Below are 21,721 nucleotides of genomic sequence, written 5' to 3' on the forward strand. Positions count from 1 at the left end.
TTCTCAAAGTGTTTTCCATCAGGAATGTCCTATATTCCTATGGGTTTGTTTGACTGCTTGTGTCCATGTGAACAAAGCTGAACAGCAGAGAATGGTCTTTTGGCAACTTGGCTTCCATTTATTAAGAACAGATTATGCTGTGTAAGGTCCAGAAGGCAGTGGTACAACAGTGAGTGCTGTTGCATCACAGATCCAGCGGCTCAGGTTCAAATCACACACCCATTGTTCCACTCTGTGAAGGTTGCACATTTCTTTTTTCTCTAGATGTTCCATTTTGCCATCTTCGTCCTAGTGATCTGTATCTTAGGTTTACTGAAGATTCCAAATACGCTTTTGCAGTGGACTGTTGCCCGTTCCTGGGATGCTTACAGTGTACTCAACGCATCTAACTTAAGCAGTGGTCCGTCACAAACCTAAACTGGATTAAGCTGGTTTCTGAATGTTTTAGAAGTGCCCAAAGTAGTTTGAAGGGCAGTCTCACCGAAGATCAGTTTATAGTGTATGGTTCAACAGCACCGGCCATCTCTTCTTGATAACAGATGACTGCTGAACAAATTCTGGGGTCAAGTAACAGGGAAAATGTGGCCCAGTGTCTAACAATTCTATATACGGTAAGAATTCTTATCGCAAAGCTCTAATTCATACTTTATCCCCCCCCTTTATTTTGTAATGGCAGAGTTCAGAGCGGCGTTTGACATCTTTGTTCAAGATGCAGAGGATGGATGCATTAGTACAAAAGAGCTGGGCAAAGTCATGAGAATGCTTGGGCAGAACCCCACCCCTGAAGAACTACAGGAGATGATCGATGAAGTAGATGAGGATGGTAAGATGTGAGCAGACTGATGCTTGTCAGATTGACAAAAATCGAAGGACTGAGAGGTTTAACAGACAAATGTCAGCAGTGGGAAGCCATGGCTGCCTCTCCCATTTTCTTTAGCGCTCTAGTTTTTGTAATGGGAATCTGTGGAAGGACAAGTGAATCAAATTTAGATATTTTGGGGTGAATGATTAGCTAGAGCTCAGGTGATTGGATACATTTTTAGTCTGAATAAAATCTTTCATATGTTTAAGGTGGGTGTGAATAGAGAGTGACAGCGCTGCCTCACAGTTCCAGACTGCTTGGATAAAAACCTTTGTAGACTTTTCCTCACGTATCCTGGATTTCCTTTCTTATTTGAAAGATATGCAGGATGAGATAACTAATTTAATATGAGTGATCATCAGTGTGGGGATGAGGGTGTCCTGCAATGGCCTGTGTGGCAGACCGCTGGGAACGCATTTGTCATAGAACGCTACAAGGTAGCCCCCCTGGCTTACAGTGGGGCCACAGGTTTGGAGCTTGGAGGCTCAACCCTGCTGGGGCCTGTGGCCACTGCCAGGGGGCATCTGGACCTTTCCCAAGCCCTATTTACAAGCACTTCTGCCACCAGAAGAACCTCATCTGGCACTCAGAGTCCTTTCAGGTATCCTACAAAAGGAAACCAGCCACCACTACTCAGGGAGCCAGAGTTGGATGGAAGAGGGACGATACTTGCCTATGGTGGGGTTGAGGTGAAGGAAGGATGGAGATAAAGGAAGAGAAGAAGTGCTGTGTGCTGTATTTCTGGGCTGTATTGTGACTGATAGTGGGAAATGACTGGAAAACGTTTCCCACGGAATACAAGCCTTCTATTTTACAGCACTTGTATCTGTGTTTGTTGTGTCAGTTGTTTGGGTGGCTGGTGTGCCCCCTGGTAGTCCACACTTGGCATCTTCTTCAGAATGTGCTCCTACCTTTCACCCAGTGCTCTCAAAGTAGGCTCTGACCCTGAACTGAAAATGGACGGATAGATATGAAAAGCCGAATCTGGTAAATGACTGGATGAATGTAAATAGAGAGTTGGAACTGGAGTATTTGATGTTTAAAGATGTGACAAAACTGGGTGCACTGGTTAATATTTGAATAGACGAATAGCAAATTGACCAACCGATGTTTTGATAGTTTTTTGGAATAATATTTTTGAATGAAGGGTTTTGGGACATAAAATATGGAGAAAACTGGAATTACCGAATGAGCAGATGGTCATGCTTATTTAATTTGAGGGAGGATTGTGTGATTTCAATCATAGTTGTGACAAAACTGCATTTAAAAAGAATGGATGGATAGATTGTTTTTGTAGTGAGTGGATGTGACCACAATCGATTACAGACGCTTGTATATGAACTTGCTGTAACTTTACTAGAAAACATGTTCCTATCAATTAAAGGAATTTGTTATACATTTCTGAGATGCAAGATAGGAAGCAAACAAACATTAATGTAATTTTTCTATAGTATTATTGAGAAGATCAGAGGACTCCGTTTTTTTTCTGCGCAGCTAAGAGCTTCCTCGTTCTGGACACTGTGGGCAGAAATAAATTAACTTGTGGCCCTGAATTCAGATGTCCTTGATACTGGGGCCGTATTACTCCATCCAAAGTAGTGAAACAGTAGAGAAGTCGTCTTCCATTTTGTTGTTCTCTTTTCAGGCAGTGGCACGGTCGACTTTGATGAATTTTTGGTCATGATGGTGAGATGCATGAAAGATGACAGCAAGGGGAAATCAGAAGAGGAGCTTGCAGAACTCTTCCGAATGTTTGACAAGTAAGTCTACTGTAGTGATGAGCGAAACAGGCATACGGTTTTATGAAACTGATACTAAAATTTGTTTCACAGGCAATTTAGCAATTATGAAAATAGTTTATGGGGATTTGGAGTATATTTTTTTTTGTGGTGGAAAACAAGCAGTATTGCTTCCTAAAGTCTTGTTGACATTTTCATGTTTACCCGTGTTCTTCCCAGCAGCTGTGTAATGTTTCAATCTGTACCACACCGGTAAAATCAGTTCTATTTATGCCTTTCGTTCCCTTCACTGCAAAGGAGTGCATGGCATTTTAAAAGAAAATGTAACATGCTGCATATTTTCCCCACAAAGATGCACCTAAGCTTACCATTGCACACATTATTGGGTTTTATCCACAGAAAAACACATAATGTCGCCACAGTCAAACCTCAGCCCTGTCCCCATTTCTCTTATCTAGCCACTACCTTATCCTAGCTGAGGATATGTGTTATGAACTGAGAGTCTGAAAAACTTCCAAAATTGCCCAACGGAGGGAAATTTACTGTAAAACCCTGGCTAGTAATGAGGGCAAACACCAGATCTTAATAATATATTATCACAAAATATGCTCTGTCACACAATGAAGCCCTGAGGTGCACAAAAGGCATAAGCAGCTGTCAGCAAGTCAGTCCAAAGTAAAGCAGAATCCAAAGAAATGTCAAAAAACCTAGCAGAAGGTCGAAAATCCAGAAATCCAATTATTTAAGAAGAACAATAAACTCCAGTGAACCACCAAGAACTGTAGGAGACCCTTCAGTGACTGACAGATGACCCCATCCCTTTGTGGGACCACCCTCAAAACACATGGAACACAGCAAAGGCAGCTTACATGCATAGACAAAATCCAAAATAAAGAACGAGGCACATAATCGACATATGTAAAAGAAGAAAAAAATGAATTTGAATTCCAGCTGCAACATTACAATATACACCCTTCTGTTTTTCACTAGAAATCTTGGTTTAAATACTAAATGTAAAATGAATACATGCAAACACTTCTTGACACAAATAAAACACTTCTTTTCGAAAGTAGAACACAAAGCAAAGCAGAGTTTTGTTGCAAATTTAATTTCAAATGAATTGTTTTGTTCATCTCTGGTCTACAGTGCCCAATATTTGGCAATGAAAATGAAAAATTTACACCGATGTTTGTCATCAAGTGCGTGGTACATCTGCAGTGTAATTTTAGCTGTGCTCCATAGGGCAGCATCTTTTGTTTCACCTGCTTGCTCATTATAACCCTATAGATGTGTATGCCCAGGGTCCCAAAAACTATTGAAATTGTCAGAAAAAAAATTGAAATGTAGAGATGTGAGGTAATTGAAAGGAACTACTCTGGGCGTCTCTCTCCTAGGAGGATTCGTTTTGCCGACGTGCTCACCTCGCTTGTGTATTAGTGATGGGAGGAAAAGTAAAAGGGATACCATTTTGCCAATGTTAGCAGCTATGCGATTTTGTCTTTCTTCTGAGTTTTTGTTTTGCCAATGTGGTCGGCTCGCTTGTGTATTAGTGGCTAATCGACTTTGTGTTTCTGCTGAGGATTCGTTTAGCCGACGTGCTCGCCTCGCTTGTGTATTAGCAGCTAATCGACTTTGCCTTTCTTCTGAGGTTATGTTTTGTTGAAGTGCTCGCCTCGCTTATGTTATTAGCAGCTAAGTGAGTTTTCTGTTTCCTTGGATGCGGAGCTCTTACGCCAACTCCACCTCTCACTTCCGGACAGACAGACACACACACACATTTGCACACATAGACGTTTATATATAAGATAATCCATCACTATTTAAGACTAAAAAGTAAGTGAGCCATTGCTGCTTACCAGAGTTTGGCCCCATTGAGGCTCTCTATACCAGAACCTTCAATTTCCAATGTTATATTTTGCTCCCCACGTTTATGGCTGTGTGTCTTTACACAGTGTGGTGTAGTGGTTAAGGCTTTGGACTTCAAACCCTGTCAATGTGGGTTCAAATCCTGTGTGACCATGAACAAGTCACATGACCTGTCTATACTCCAGTTGAAAAACCAAATGAAACATAATCACATGTATCATAAATGTTGTAAATCACCTTGGATAAAGGTGTCAGCCAAATAAGTAAATTGAGCAAAAATAGGCAACAGAGCAAAAATAGCCTGTAAATCTAGAAAACAATATCCAAAAACCAAGAGCAAAAGATCAACAAATTGGCAGTACTTACAAGAACACAAAACTTCTTCATACACGAATGTTCTCCTGTTGTAGCTTCTTCATCTGTGGCCAGGCTCAGGGCTCAGAAGGAGTGAGGACAGGATGGCCCCGCCCACAACACAAAGGCAGAACATAATTAATAAAATAACAAAAATATAGCAAATAATAATTCATAACTAATACAAACAACAATAAAACACAAAAATATACATAAATACCCAACAGTAGGCTCTTTTCCCAGCCATTTTCACAATCAGTGAACCATCTTACTTATTTACCTGGTCTTCTTTCTCTGAGCTTATTCAGCATTCAGTAAAGCACAGCAGTGTGGTTTTTACATTTAATAAGATATTTTGAAATATATTTGTATTTTCTCTATGGCTTTAAATCCTTAACTCTCTTTCATTGTTTTCCTCCTTCCATCATAGTATGCTTTTAATAATAATGATTAACAATGAGCGATGAGTGATATGGAAAACCTAAAGGCTACAATTAATTCAGCATCAGACCCACTAACCTGAATTCAAATACTGGAACACCTGAAAAAGTAAAATGAGAATCTTAAAAACCAAGCTTAAAAAAACACTACATTATCCCCATGTAACATATGCTACTGGTCAAAAGTTTTGGAACACCCCCATTTTTCCTATTTGTATTGAAATTTAACCAGTTTATGTCTAGAGAATAGCCTGAAATGGTACAAGTGTAAGCCATAAAGCGACAGAGGTTATAAAAAGTTATCAAAAACTGGAAAATAATATAATTTTCAGAATTAAACCAATAGGCCTTTTTCAGTAAACAAATAATGGGTTAACAACGTATCAGGAGCAATGGAAGTTGATGACACTTTGAAAGTTGATGGGAACAATTCCTACAGGTGTCCCAGTGTTTGTTGATTACTTACAAATCCTCTGTCTGTATAAAAGCAGTGTTGGAGCAAACTGTGCTGCTACACCTTCTGAAGCATAATGTAGGCATTACTGCACTGCGAGGCACCTTTGACGCAAGCTGTAGACTCTCAGAAACGTGTCCTTGGATTCTGTTCTGGCGGTGGGTCTTGCAGACCTGTTCCCATCAGAGGCTCCTTCATTTCTCAAGTTCCTTTTGATGGTGTAAAAAGCTGCACTCACTGACACCTTGGCTTTCTGTGCAGTTTCTCCAAAAGAAAGCTCCACACTTTCAAGGGATGTAATGGTCTGTCTGTTTTCTTTTGTTAATCGCCTTGTTTTCACCGTTATGATAGCAATACACGTTCTGCCCTTGTCTACATCATTTTTCTGTGGATGCCCTGATTTAACAAAAATTGAGACATCTGTAGGAATGGTTTAGATCAGGGCGTCCTTTACCTCAATTGGTGCAGAAAAACTGTAAATTACTCCCTGAAAAAAGACTCTGAAAATTATATTAATATGTTTGATAAACCTTAAACCTCTCACAATTTACTGCTTACATTTATGCCATTTTAGGTTATTTACTAGACTTGAACTGCTTACATTTAAAAAAAAAAAAAACTGGAAAAATGGGGATGTTCTAAAACTTTTAACATGTAGTGTACATGAATGATTAATACATTTTAATTAAAAAAATACTAAAGTTACTGTGCTTTTAAATTTTCTACATTGACCCCAAAATATAGAAACTGAGAAATAACAGTTTGCTTAATTAAGAGTCAAACTAAAAGTAGAAGCTGGGAACAAAAACCAGGAAAAACTAGAAAAAACTAGAAAAGACTAGATAGATAGATAGATAGATAGATAGATAGATAGATAGATAGATAGATAGATAGATAGATAGATAGGACTTCTATCTATCTATCTATCTATCTATCTATCTATCTATCTATAAGTTAAAAAGGAACTCTTTAAGACTGATCTTTGCCTTATAAATGCTTATCTTATCAATCTGTTTAAATTTCAGAAATGCCGATGGATACATTGATCTAGAAGAACTAAAAGTAATGTTGGAAGCCACTGGAGAAACCATTACAGAGGATGATATAGAAGAGCTGATGAAGGATGGAGATAAAAACAATGATGGGAAGATCGACTATGACGGTAAGGCAATGTCTTGTTTACTGGCATGGGTGGACAGAGACTTTCTGGTATTTAAAATGCTGTGTATAAGCACTCCCCTTGATGTCAGGTCGCCACCATTACAATCTGTCCAATTCAGAGTCTCTGGGATCCAGAGCCTGTGCTAGCAGCATATCATTAGATAATGTGAATGAAGCTAGCAGAAGCCGTCACACAAATATTGACTGAACTTTACTCATCTCGGCAAGTTTGAGATGGTAATAACTAAGCAGGGTTAACCAGACTTCCATTACTTCAGGCATTGATTTCAGCAGGTCATGGTAGGCTTGTAGATGTTTCTGGGCTTGTTGAGAGATCTATCCCCTTCAGTGCGCTCCTTTCTCTGCATTTTTGGTACGTCATATTTAACACCATATTAGTGACTGATTTGAATTTTGACATGTTCTACACGATTTCTTCTTTTTTCAGTATTTAAAAAGATAGCATTTCAAATTCCAATAATCTTTCTTGATAACACCATATATGCCCTAAATGAGTATGTGCATAGTAAAATAAACACAAAGAAGATTCAAAAAAGGGCTAGGGTCCTGGGTGGAAAACCCTGCTTTATATTTCTGGGTTGAAGGAGAACTGAGCCATCTCAGGCGTTACCAAAGGCACAGTATACACTCTTAAAAACAATAGTTCTGCATGCAACAAGAGTCCTTTAAAAACCATCACCCATTGCTATTTCACAAATCTGTTACCATCTATTCATGGTTATTCACTGCATGAAGTTTGGTACTTTTTTAAATAGATAGAAATTCTTCCTGGAACCTTCATGTGGATGGGTCTTTTGGGAACCAAGTATGGTCCCCCCAATAGAATTACTCTGAAGAACCACTCTGGACTCCTTTATTTTTTAGAGTGCAGTACAAGTAAGTCTTCACTTGTAGCCACCAATCAGATGAACTGTAAAATTCCTCTTGATCCCCGGTTCAGTTTTTCAATAGAATACAAATGCACTGTATATACAGTAAGAAATTTATTTGACAAAGACATGTCTGAAACAAACCAAGCAAGATGCATTCATTCCATCAATTCTTTGCTCAAAGCGTTTATACATATGACGATAACAGAGCATCTTTAGCATATAGGTGATAGCATGCACATTATAGGCAAGTACATGTACTTAAAAAGGTAAAGAAGGGTAAATTAAACACAAATAATGGAATATATTCTTAATGGTGAGACACAAGTTAGGAGTCTGCTTCCTAGGGAAACATCAGTATATTTTAAAGGAGAAAGACAAAAGTCAGCACGAAGCATCTTTGTTACATTGGTAATCGTGAGGGATCCTTTCAAGGATAAGCTGAACACAGCTGAATCTCTTAGAAGGAAACTTGCTTATTTAACACAGTTAGAAACCTTGTGAGCCTAAGAGACCAAGACACTAAAGGGTCCTAAAGATTTTCTCCAACACTGCTCCTCATGTTTCTTTTTAGCTGGTCTGGCCTTTCTTTATACTGCCATGGTGTGCTGAAAGGTGTTACTGGAGGTTTTTGTTCACTGTGTAAGCCATTGACACTCAATAATACCTCTTCCTATTGTGCCCCTTTTTACTGTAGTCAGTTATAACAGACTCATTGATAAAGGGGAAGCAATTTCTTGATCTGGCTATGTAATTATTATAATGTCAGGTAAGGGAGACAGAAGGCTGTTATACATACTGATCATATACTTTTAAAATATACTGGTTCCTTAATGGCATTTTATTGTTCTTTAGTGGGTTCTGTGGTTCCGCATAGACCAATTGTTTGACAAAAGTACCATTTTGTTCTGGGAAGAGTTCTTTGCATATGAAGTTGGTTCTTTGTGCTTTGAAAAAGTTAAATTTTTAACCTCCTTAGCGTTAGATCTGAGCATCACTTGCACTGTAAAAAAGCCTAAGTGCCACTCGCACAAGACCCGATGTTTACTCGAGCTGTAAAAGTGCCAACAGCGTTAGTGCCAAGCTTTACTCGGGTAATGGTGTAGACGTGTTTTACACAAGCATCAGGCCTGAGCGTTACCTTGACAAGGTTGTACTGTAGATGCATCTTCTCCTAGCCTCATAATGGTATCTCGTAAGAAACACCTCTCATCAGCAGTGATGACTAAGTGACTCTGCCTTCAGGTAGTGAAACTGAAACGGTCAGTGAAACCAAAAGGGATTCTGGTGAATCTGAAAGTGACACTTGTGTCAATCGCACGTGTGTAGCTCATTATTATTAGTATCATTACTATACTTTCTGCACTTATGACTTTGTACTTTTGTTTTACACATTTTACAGTACAAAGACGAGATTTAATAAAAATGCCATTTTCAAGCTAAAAATTGCAATATGTTTTTTTGAGAAAGAAATGTAATGCTAAGAAGATTACTTGTAGGATACTAACAGATTAAGAAATCCTGAACTAGGCCGGTGTTGCATATGCATGCAGCAAGAGCAAGAGTCCTTTTATAATCATGAGCCATTGGTAATTTCCAGATCGGTTACCATCTACTAATGGCTATTTACTGTATGGAGCCAGTAATGGATCTAAATAAATAAAGGGTTCTTTCTGGAACCTTCCTGTGGATGGGTCTTTTGGGAACCAAAAACAGTTCCCCTATGGCAAGGGTCCTCAATCACAGTCCTGGAGGGCCAGCAGTGGCTGCAGGTTTTTGTTCTAACCTGCAAGCAATTCTTGCCAATAATTTAATTTCATGGCTTGTTAGTGCTTTAACTCTTCTATGTCAGGTCATTCTCATCTCGTAGATTTTCTTCCCCTTTCTAAGGATATCATCCAAATGATTTGAAGGCTAAAATGAAGGAGTAATTCTCAGTCCTTCATTTTTTTCTCTTCACTTTTCTTCCAAGTATTTCACTAAACCCAATAGTGCATGATAAATACACACAGGTGTAAATGGTAACAAGCTAAATGGAGAACTGCTGCTTTCCTTTGTCATTTGCATCTTATTGCTAATAAGGAACAATTTAAAACAGAGAATACAGCTGTTTAAGAGTAAAATAAGCAATATGGGTTCAAAATCTTAACGAGCGAGACAACTAAAATGAAGCAGAAGTGTTACTTGAACAATAAGTTCTTCATATTAGGCCATTGGGTTGGAACAAAAAAGTTGCAACCACTGAGGCCCTCCAGGGCCGTGTTTGAGGACCCCTGCCCTATGGCATCACTCTGAAATAATGTTCTACTTAACAATAATCAGCTACTAGTACAAAGTCAGGATTTATTACTTTTCATACAGTAAATGCACCTTTGTTTTTAAGAGTGTAGTGCCGGGGAGTGTGGATTAGCACATGCAAGTAGAGATTTCACTGTACTCTGTACTGCTGGTAGTACATAAAGACCCTAGAAACTTATATTGATGACAACTCCTTGAGACACTGTTGATTTTAAAGAAAAGTTTGCAAATCCTTTCAATGAAAAACCCGCCTTATAACTCTTCCTTCTCTGTCTGTTGTTTTGCAGAATTTCTCGAATTTATGAAAGGAGTGGAGTAAGCGGAGATCCCAAACAGCTGACCACACTGTGCCATTCACAGCCCCGCGGGAGGACAGTAACATCGACAGGGGGGGTGGGGGGTAATATTGGCCCACCTTACTTACCTAACAGGCTGGACACAACATCAGCACATAGCATGAAGAGCAAACCGCAAGATGGATCCTGCACCAAGATTCAGCCAGGCCTTTATGTGAATCTGTTTGTCTTGTGGACAGTTTAAGATTGCATGAAGAAAATGTCATTCCCTGCACCTAAAACTTTTCTTTTCTTCCTCCCTGATATTTTATTCTTATGTAGGCATCATGTCAGAGAAGAAAAAGCTCCACTTGTTAGCCAGCAGTTTGCCAGCCCATGTGAAAAGCTTTATACCTGAAAGGCTGGCAGGGAAACAGCGTGCAAGTAGAGAATTTATCCCTGACATGTGTTTTCGGCGAGCCATGTTGTAAATATGTTGAGCTTGGGTATAAAAGAATTGTAGGTGTTGAAGAATTAATAAAATGCAATGTGTTCTTGAGCTCAGTCTCTGAAAACCTGCACAAAAATAGACACTAACTGCCTCAATGGCTGAAATTAAGGAAACCTTAAAAGGGCACAGCCACTGAAAAGGAGTAAATTGGAAAGACTATCGGATTATGAGAAATGAGAAAAGTACATATGTGCGTGTCTTCAAATGATTTTTATTATTTGCTTCCATTAAAGTCTCAATCAGTGAGCTGGGGTGGTCCAAGAAGGACTAGCGTACTGTCTCTGGTTGGCCACCTGGGACTCCAGATTGGGTTAACTGGGTGCTAAAATGAGAGGATTGACCAAACCCAGCTCTCATTTAACAATGGCAGAATGAGTAAAGTCCACAGAAGACATGGGCCAGCAGAATGGAGAGCGCTACTGCTGCACAGCTCCAGGTCCCCATTTTTACTCTTACTCTGGTGGTGCCATTTGCAAGTTCTCCCAGACTTTCATTCTTGATCCAAAGATCTACAGGTGGCTGTTTCCAAACTGGCATGGTGTGATAAGAATGGGTGGATGCGTGTCAGAGTGCCCTTAGATGGACTGGATTTCTGTGCTAATAGCGAGGAGTGAAACTGGCACAAAAATTGGTTTTGCAGGTAATTTTGCAATTGTGAAAGATGAGCTTTTGGACAACAAGGAATACTGCTCCTTAAGCCTTGTACACACTTCCGCAGAGCGGTGGTTCTAGCTTGTATGGCATCATGGGTCAACCTCCCCTTCAGCACACAAATTGTGAGTCTGTCTCCATCTGCCAACAACAAACAACACACCACTCTGCACTAACTGGAACTTTTATTATGACATATGGAACAATGCACATAAATAATCATGACTTTTGAAAGATGAAATGTATGTACAACTAATAATATATGCAAAATAAAACTAAATTTCATAAAACCTATATTACACAAAAAGTATATAAAGAAGAGAACCTGATCATTACACTATTGCACAAACAAGAAACACACAAACTAAACTGCATACCTGCCATCTAAACCCTGACCTTTCTTACCTTCCTTGATGCAAAGTCATGTAGCGAACTAAAAACCCAGCTATGATTCACACCGTCGATATGACGGTGATTTAATTTATTTTTTCGGTGGGGAACTCACCCAGCCTTGGCCCAACTGGCATATACCCTTCATCACAGAGACAAACAAAAACAACCGGCAATAAAACAGAAATTGAAGACTGTATTAAACAACAAGAATAAATGAAATCTACTGTAACTGCACAAACTTAAATGATCCCACCCCTATACGGCGATATACAATAAGCACGAATTCTACAACAACAGAAAACTAACAAAAAACACACACGGTGAAGTCCATGAAAAACGGAATCTGATGAAATGAAACGATGGAGGTAGCTAGTCCAGAGATCAGCACACTGTATGTGAACGTAAAGATCGGTCCTACCGGTATTTCCCCATGACATGATGACGCGCTCCTTTCTTCGCAGGGTTACAACAAATCTTCAGACAGTCCTCGTGCAGCAGGAAGACACCAGACAGATCATACATCCAAAATAGGAGACGATCCAGGACAAAACAAGAATGCACAGTAGTAAAACGGGACGGCAAACAGACAGGCGACTCCAGACACGAAACAACAAAAGACTTCTCTTGTTTTTTCTCTGTAGAACTGGCTTCATTTTAAAGGTCGCGCCAGCCGCCTTGTCAACAGCAGTCCCGGCACCCTCAGCAGACGACCAATCAGAGCCAGTGCAGGGGCTGCTGGGAGTTGAAGTTTCTTTACCCAGTAGCGCCGCTACAACCTTGAGAAATCAACATTTTTTTTAAAGCATTAGAACAATCTGGATGAGAACAGGCCATTAAGCCCAGCAAAGCTCGCCAGTCCTATCCACTTAATTCTTCCAAAATAACATCAAGTTGAGTTTTGAAAGTCCCTAAAGTCCTTCTGTCCACCACGCTACATGTTCACCTATTCCAAGTGTCTATGCTTCTCTTTGTATGTGAAAGCATCGGCACATAAACCAAATGACTTTCTTGTTGTGTCAATAGCACAAATCTCAATTAAAGTGTTTTGCACATTTGTTTTGCAAAGTGACACACTGAGGTTCTCTGCAAATTCAATTTTGTGTGAATTGTTTCATTCATCACTACTTGGTGTATCTGCCTTGGGCCCGATGCCACTCATATTATTTTCAGCTTAGTGATGCCTGTGGTTGAAATCAACATCGTAATTAAAGAAAGAGACTTATCCTGTAACAGGACAAATCAGTAATCAGGATGGAGAAAAGCTTGTCCATCTGTGTCATTTATTAATCTTCAGCTAATGCTTGAACAGGGAGCATTCTTGTACAGTATGATCACAATGGTCAAATCTTCTTCTTCTTCCGATAGCATTGTCCAAAGGGTTAAAAAAAAGAAGATAGGAGAGGTGGAAGTGCCTAAAATTTTAAGATTTTAATTGTAAAATGGAGGAACAGAAACGGAAAGTGTAACATATTGAAAGTATCTGCAAGAAAATGGTGAGCAAAGGTAAAAGCTTAGACAGGAGCAGAGTGGTGCGAGGAGTGCTGATGGGTATTCCGATAGACGAAGATTTGGAAAAATTAAAAAAAATATTTACAGAGGACAAGTGAGTGGAATTAAAAGGCTACTTAAAACAATTAACGGTGAACGGGTTGATAGTCTGTCTGTTTTCTTGGAGTTTCAGAGGTTAATTTTACCAGATAAAGTTAAAGTGGGGTACATGTGTTTTCCGGTCATAGAATATGTCCCGCCGCCACTTCGGTGTTTAAAATGCCAGATGCGGCAGTCTGTAGGGAAAAGCAGAGATGTCCTAAATGTGGAGATAATCACAGATTTCAAGAATGTGGAACTGAGGTGCCGACAAAAAGCTGTAATTGTGGTGGCCAGCACCAGGTAATGTATAGAGGATATGGTCAAATATTAAAGGAGTGGGTCTAATTTATAAGCAACTGAATGTACATAACAGAATTTACATACTGAATTTGCATAACAGAATTTACATAATGGTGTCAATAAATGCACACATTTACTCTGGTTGGTTCAATGGTTTACACCCAAATGACTTATTAGACATATATAAACGAAGACCTGTGTGTGTGTGTGTGTGTGTGTGTATGGAGCAGTCCACTCTGCTCACACTCAATCCCAGCAACTAGATGGCACATGCGTGCACTTTTACATTTTTTCAGTGCTATGAAAGACCTGTGTGCAGCAAACTCTGCTGTGCAATATCGACATCGAGCTAATGACACAGACAGAGAGACACAACATCGAAACGAAGCAACAACGTGCAAGTGAAACACCACACCAACAGAGGGCGAGGCTGGAAGTTTTCACTAAAAGCATTGTCTTATCTGGAGGTATTTTCTCGAGACAAAGATTAATAGGACTTGTGTGCCAGTGATACAGCTAAGATACGGCATCGCCAGTTTCTTCTTACGAAAACCAGTGGGGCAGCAAGCACAGGTGGGTCCACGTCCTCTGCACCAGGTTGTTCTTAAGAGTTAGCTGACACCACTCCAAGTTCACAAAAATAATAATACTGCTAGGGCAACTTTGGGTTGTTTTTTGTCCCAAAGACCACACGTAGCTAGTATAAAATAAAAGTCTTTTTCAGTACATTCGGGTTCTTCTTATACTCCTTGGGTTGAGTCCACTAGAACTTCTCTGAGATGTGGCAGAACAAGAGATTCACAGCATGAAGGTGCAGCTGACAAATTTGCAGGAATTGGGTGATGCAATTATGTCATCATAGGTTGGAATCTCCAAGGAATATTTCCAACATCTTGTGGAAGCCAAGTTTTGAAAAATTGAACCAAAGGAGACCCAAGCCAGTATTAGTATAGTGATCCCAAGAATTTGCTCAGAGAGTGTATATTTTATTTCTATTTTCAAACTCAATCTAGTTCAGGGTCATGGTGGCCAAACACTGGACCCAGTCACATTGGACACAGGAAAAGAAAAAAAACAGGGATGGGGGTTTCAAGGTTTGTAGGTTTTCAAAATTCTCAACGGCACTGATAAATTCGATCCAGCAGAATTCTTTCACCTTAAGAGTTGTAGCAGTAGAGGCTTTTATCGACCTCTTCAACACTCAGGTACCACGCCAAACACCAGGTAACTGTACAATTATTATTTATTTTATAATAATAATGTGCACTAAGCACCCTCCACTCCACACTACACATATAATAATCAATAATCCAATGAAGCACAAATACCAGTCCTCCTCTCCCAGACACTTCGCCACCCTACCTCCCAGCTCAGCTCAATGTCTGGGCTTTCCCATCGTCCTTTTATACCCCCTGACCCGGAAGTGGTTCCTGTCCCATAATCCATAAGTCCTCATTCCTTCCAGGTCAGGGTAAAAGTCCTTTTCTTCAACCTGGAAGCACGTTGTTTCTCCTTTTCATGTGACCAGGATGTACTTCCAGGTTATAGGGCACATAAGAGTTTGTCAGCCTCCCTACAGCGACTCCCGGTGGCCCCCATGGTATCCAGCAGGGCTGTGCATACAAACTACAAGGTCCATGAGGCCCTGCTGGAATTCGGGGAACCTCCATGCTGTCAGGAGAGCTCCACCTGGCGGCCTGGGGGTGAGGGCCGGAATAGTTAGCCGGCCATCCACCACAGAGTGAATCACGAACTTAAGGACAACATGGAACTCAATGGTGTAACGTGTTAGTCAATGTCCTGCACCCGACAGAAGACTCAAGAAAACCAACTTTATTCCAATCAAAACAGGAACAGTCGGGGTATTTATTCAAACGGGAGCTACCACTTCAAAACACAGAGACAGCAAATGAGCAGGGCCGGGTACCGGTTAGTTGCTGGCTTGCAGTACAGTAATCCCTCCTCCATCGCGGGGGTTGTGTTCCAGAGCCACCCGCGAAATAAGAAAATCCGCGAAGTAGAAACCATATGTTTATATGGTTATTTTTATATTGTCATGCTTGGGTCACAGATTTGCGCAGAAACACAGGAGGTTGTAGAGAGACAGGAACGTTATTCAAACACTGTAAACAAACATTTGTCTCTTTTTCAAAAGTTTAAACTGTGCTCCATGACAAGACAGAGATGACAGTTCTGTCTCACAATTAAAAGAATGCAAACATATCTTCCTCTTCAAAGGAGTGCGCGTCAGGAGCAGAGTCTGTCAGAAAGAGAGAGGAAAGCAAACAAATCAATAGGGCTGTTTGCTTTTAAGTATGTGAAGCACCGCGGCACAAAGCTGTTGAAGGTGGCAGCTCACACCCCCTCCGTCAGGAGCAGGGAGAGAGAGAGAGAGAGAGAGAGAAAACAAACAGTCAAAAATCAATACGTGCCCTTTGAGCTTTTAAGTATGCGAAGCACCGTGCAGCATGTCGCTTCAGGAAGCAGCTGCACAGAAGGTAGCAACGTGAAGATAATCTTTCAGCATTTTTAGACGAGCGTCCGTATCGTGTAGGTGTGCGAACAGCCCCCCTGCTCAATTCCCCTACGTCAGGATCAGAGAAAGTCAGCGCAAGAGAGACAGAAAAGTAAGCTGGGTAGCTTCTCAGCCATCTGCCAATAGCGTCCCTTGTATGAAATCAACTGGGCAAACCAACTGAGGAAGCATGTACCAGAAATTAAAAGACCCATTGTCCTCAGAAATCCGTGAACCAGCAAAAAATCCGCGATATATATTTAAATATGCTTACATATAAAATCCGCGATAGAGTGAAGCTGCGAAAGGCGAAGCGCGATATAGCGAGGGATCATTGTATAATGTCCCCCGCATCATCCATCAGGCAACGGACATGTTACACATTGACGCTGTGAACTTGTAGTTGCACCAGTGGCACTGCGAGTCTGTGGTTGCTTTGGCAATGGACAAGATGCCCTTGACAGACGCGCCAATTGCATTTTACCATGCAGCTCCATTGGAGAAGGTGTCAAAAGAGTTAAAAAAAAAAACTCACAATGGGAAGTGAGTGGATTTAGGGCTGAAGCCAGGAAGCCTTTCTTCACCCAAAGTGTTATGGGAATCAGGAACAAACTACTGAGCCATGTATCTGAAGCAGAAATCTTAACAACCTTCAAGAATGAGATATTGGGATACCTCAGCTATCAGCTAAACAGACAAACCCGGTTGGTCTCTTGTTTGTCTAATTTCTTATGTTCTCATGTTCTGGATAGTGTGGACGAAAAAGGCACACTGAAAAGCAGGCAGATAATATTTCTCAATTCTCTTTTTTATTCATTCAGAGTCACAGTAAGTAGAGATTCAAAAGAGCATAACTTATTGCCGCAAAGCTCAATTGAACCCCGAGAAAAAATTTAGGAGGGGTTTTATAATTCAGCATTTCATGATTAATAAGACAGAAAGAACATCCTTATCAAAACAGTAAAGTTAAACAATATGTCTGTTGAGCTAAGCATCATCTGTGTTTTCAAAGCTAAGCACAGGAGAGACGCCTTTGCATAAACCACATGTACTTTCTGCAGCCTTGTGACCTTGTCCCTGAAACATTCACTCTGAGAAAGGGAAAAACAAGAAACAGCTTAGATTGTATTCATGTGGACACTATTTCTCCTGAAACCTGGAATAACATATTTTTGTTAGTTCATAAGCCAAAGCGTCTCTCACTGGCAAGTTACAAAATAGTTATTATAAAAATTCTAATTTACTAAACACACAAAATACATGGTGCTGAGGAGAACATTCTTCTTCTACAATAGCAATCACACTCACACTAGACCAGTTTAGATCCATTAAATACCCTAAAACATACATTTTTAGGGTGATGGAGGAAACTATAGGACCTGGAAAAAGTCTGACCACTTCTTTTTATAAGCCAGACACCAGCATACACAAGTGTTTTATTTCATATATCGCCTTTTGTCCGCCACAGTCACTTTACCCAATATAATCTCGGACAGCTGGATGCTGTAATAAGTCACTGGCAGTGGCAGTGTAAAGATAAGTTTGCATTTCCATGGCACCCATTTTTGGAAACTGTCTTTATTACGAGTTCTTTATAACCTGCCAAAAGATTAGACTACAAAAGGCCGAGAGCCTGGATCTCGTCACCGACTTGACAGGCTGTGCTCTCATCCCAGTTTGGGGACGTAAAAGTTTCAAGTGCCATTCATGAATATGAAGGTGGAGAGGACTTGTTTTCCATGATGAAAGAACGAGACCAAAAGAGGGAAACACAGAAGGAGGAAGAGGTGGAATGAGATGGATTTTAAGGATGGGAACTCAGTGTTTAAATTGTCCACACGAGTGGAAACATTAGTAAAATGTAAAGTGCTTCTGGACAATAAATATAATAATAGCGGAGTGGTGGCTCTGAGGCTAGGGATCTGCACTGGCAATCAGAAGGTTGCCAGTTTGAATCCCGTACATGCCAATAGGGACTCTGCTCTGTTGGGCCCTTCAGCAAGGCCCTTAACCTGCAATTGCTGAGCGCTTTGAGTAGTGAGAAAAGCGCTATATAAATGCAAAGAATTATTATTATTAATAGGCTCCAGCAGACCCCCATGACCCTGTAGTTAGGATATAGCGGGTTGGATAATGGATGGATGGATGGATGAATTCTTTACGTTTATCTAGTGCTTTTCTCACAATTCAAAGCACTGAGTGAGTGGAGAGCCACTTCAACCACCACTAATGTGCAGCATCCACCTGCATGATGCGATGGCAGCCATTTTTGCGCCAGGACTCTCACCGAACATGAGCTGTTAGGTGGTGAAGTGGTGAGAAAGAAAGCCAGTCAGAGACAGGGAATGATTAGGGGGCCAGAATGATTGGTGGGCAGTTTAGCCTGGACATTGGTATACACCCTACTCCTTATGAAGGATGCCCAGGGATCTTTTACAACTACAGAGAGTCAAGACCTCGATGTTACATCTCATCTGAAGGATGGTGCCATTTTTACAGCACAGTGTCCCCATCACAGCACTGGGGCATTGGGATCCACATTCACACCACAGGGTAAGCGTCCCCTGATGGCATCACCCACACCTCTTCCAATGGCCTCCCATCCAAGTACTGGCTAGGCCTGAACGTGCTTAGCTTCAGGTGGATGACCTGTTCTGAAGTTCATGTGGTATGGTTTCTGTAAATAGCCTAAATAAAGTGGACAGTTGAAAAAATTGAGCGTGCAAGCTACACATGCATTGGCGCGATTTAGATTTGAACCAAGGCCCCTGGAGCTGTGCAGTAGGAACACGGACCACTATGCCCATTATACTGTGCTTCACAGAGTCTTCTGTAAAAAGCTGCATGTGCAGTTAAATCACACGGATGGAGTGGGATCTGATGTTTACTGTCCTCACCTTGCTTCTTGGCCAAATTATCTGGCCATACTCATACAACCACACAGTGCGGAGTCCTTCGGGTTTCCCCTCTCATCTTCGACAGTCTGACATATAAAAAAAAACACGCAGCTCTGGCTGGATTCTCTACAACTTACATATAGTGAAAGGGAAAAGCCATGAACAAAAGCAAAAAAGGGCATCAGTTCGTTTGTAGCCTGTCATGTTGTTATCTCGTCAAGGAAACATCTCTCAGCCACTATCATTAGCAGAGATTTGGTGGAGAGGGCAGACATATGGCAGGAATCGCAGGATTAATGTGGCGCATTGCTGCTCGTGTGTCACAGCTCAGCTGGCAGTGCGGCCTCGTTATTTATAGCCCACGTCTGTGAGATTTGCTAATGAGCCAAGTGAAGGAATGTCTCGATGAAGTGTCACTTGTTAAGACAGATTACCAGCAGCGGTGCTAAGAAAAGGCTGGGGAGCAGGGTGTGTGCAGGAGTGACCACGCGGTGGAATGGGGCACCACCCAGAGTTACGTCCTCCCTCGTGCTCAGTGCTGCTTGTATAGGAGCTTGGTGATGAAGACTAGTAATGAATAACCAGGCGAGGATATGGATGATTGGATGGATAGATCGGCCATGTGTGAGTAGACATGGCTGGTTACGGGCTGGCACAACACCCAGCGTTAGTCCTAATAGAGAGAGCTTTCCTCTGTGTCAAGCCAGATTAACAGTTACAAATACTGATCTGAAAATAAAATGTTAAGATATCTGGAAATGCATTTAATACATTGTGGGAACACACACCTAGATGAGCTTGATGGACATCCCACTCTAAAGCCATGTACTTTTAATATGCAGTTGGCCCCTACCCCAAACCCACCTTTGTGGCAACATCAGCCTCCACTCTTCTGGGAAGGGTTTCCATGAGACATTTGACCCATCCAGCCAAAGGAGCATTTGTGGAGGTCAGGTGTTGGATGTGAAGACCTGGCTTGCAGTTGGTGTACCAATTCATCCCAAAGCTGTTCAGTAGGGTTGAAGTCAGGGCTCTGTGCAGGCCACTCATATTTCTCCATGTCTTCATGGACCTGGCTTTGTGCACAGTGGTACAGTCATGCTGAACAGAGAAGGGTCTTCCTCAAACTTCTGCAACAAAGTTGGAAGCACACAATTGTCTACAATGTCTTTGTATGCTGTAGCATTGACAGGACTCTTCCTTGGAACCATGGAGCCTAGAAGTGCAAAAGTAGCATTATCATGGCATCCACCAAACCCAGTTCGTCCATCAGACTGCCAGATAGCTGAGCGTGATTCATCACTCCAGAGGACATGTTTCTACTGCTTCAGAGTCCAATGGTGGCCTGCTTTATGCCACTCCAGCCGGCATTTGACATCACACATAATGATCTTAGGGTTGTGGGCAGCTGCTCTGCTGAGGAAACCAATTTCATGAAGAACCTGACACACAGTTCTTGTGCTGATGTTGCTCCCAGTGGCAGTTTGGACTCTGTTGTGAGTCATGCAACACAGGATAGGCAATTTTTATGCATCACGTGGTTCACCATTTGGAGGCCGCGGTCTTTGAGTTTGCTTGGTCTTCCACCTAGTGGCTGAGCTGTTGTTGCTCTTAGACTCTTCCACTTCACAGTAATAGCATTTACAGTTGACTTTGACAGATCTGGTAGAGCACAACTCACACATGGTGATTTATGGCAAAGGTGTCATTTTGTGATACTGCCATGTTTAAAGTCACTGATCTTCAGTATGGCCCATTCTACTGCCAATGTTTGTCAATGGAGAGTGAATGGCAATGGGCTTGATTATACACAATCTTGTTAACAATGGAAGCAACTGAAACACCTGAACTCAGTAAACTGGAGGGATGGCACATACTTTTGGTCATACAGGATATGGAATGATTAACAGATATCTGTAAGTATGTCAATTTCAGCATATCTTAAATGATATCTTAAATAGATTTCAAGATATTGTGAAATAATACACTGCTCATTTTTTGAAATCTCAAATAAAGTCAGGTCCATAAGTATTTGGACAGTGACACAATTTTCATAATTTTGGCTCCGTACGCCAACACAAATGGATTTGAAATAAAGCAATTATTATGTTATTCATTCAAGGGGTTTACCAAAAATATTGTATGAGCTGTTTAGGAATGACAGCCATTTTCCTGTATAGTTCCCGATTTTTCCAGGAGCTCAAAAGTATTTGGACAAACTAATCATAAATATCACAATCATTTTCAATATTTAGTTGAAAATTCATTCCAGTCAATGACTGCCTGAAGTCTGGAGCCCATAGCCATCTCCAAGTGCTGGGTTGTGAAGTACGGCTCTTGTGAACGATTATTACAGTGAATAGTGGCATTTCCAGACATTTATAACTAAATCTTAATTTTCTATAAGATTTTTTGTTTTTTTATCATATTGTCAACTATTCTGAGCAGACATTTGAGCTTTGTGATTGGAACTCACAATGGGTATGAGGCCTTATAAATGCTCCACAAAAGGCAGGCCAGCCCAC

General features: G+C 41.0%; 1 protein-coding gene across 1 annotated transcript in view; it reads left to right on the forward strand.

The window, feature by feature from the left end:
• Positions 1-10,898, forward strand: part of LOC114668924 (troponin C, slow skeletal and cardiac muscles) — a 28,801-nt gene extending 17,903 nt beyond the window's left edge. Inside the window, exons 3-6 of the mRNA XM_028824952.2 lie at positions 677-823; positions 2,508-2,622; positions 6,741-6,877; positions 10,352-10,898. Of these exons, the coding sequence (XP_028680785.1) occupies positions 677-823; positions 2,508-2,622; positions 6,741-6,877; positions 10,352-10,383 (431 nt within the window). The 3' untranslated portion in view covers positions 10,384-10,898. The remainder of the gene's footprint in view (positions 1-676; positions 824-2,507; positions 2,623-6,740; positions 6,878-10,351) is intronic.
• The last annotated feature ends 10,823 nt before the right edge of the window (positions 10,899-21,721 follow it).

The sequence above is a fragment of the Erpetoichthys calabaricus genome, chromosome 18, assembly GCF_900747795.2.
Source record: "Erpetoichthys calabaricus chromosome 18, fErpCal1.3, whole genome shotgun sequence".
Taxonomy (NCBI): Eukaryota; Metazoa; Chordata; class Cladistia; order Polypteriformes; family Polypteridae; genus Erpetoichthys; species Erpetoichthys calabaricus.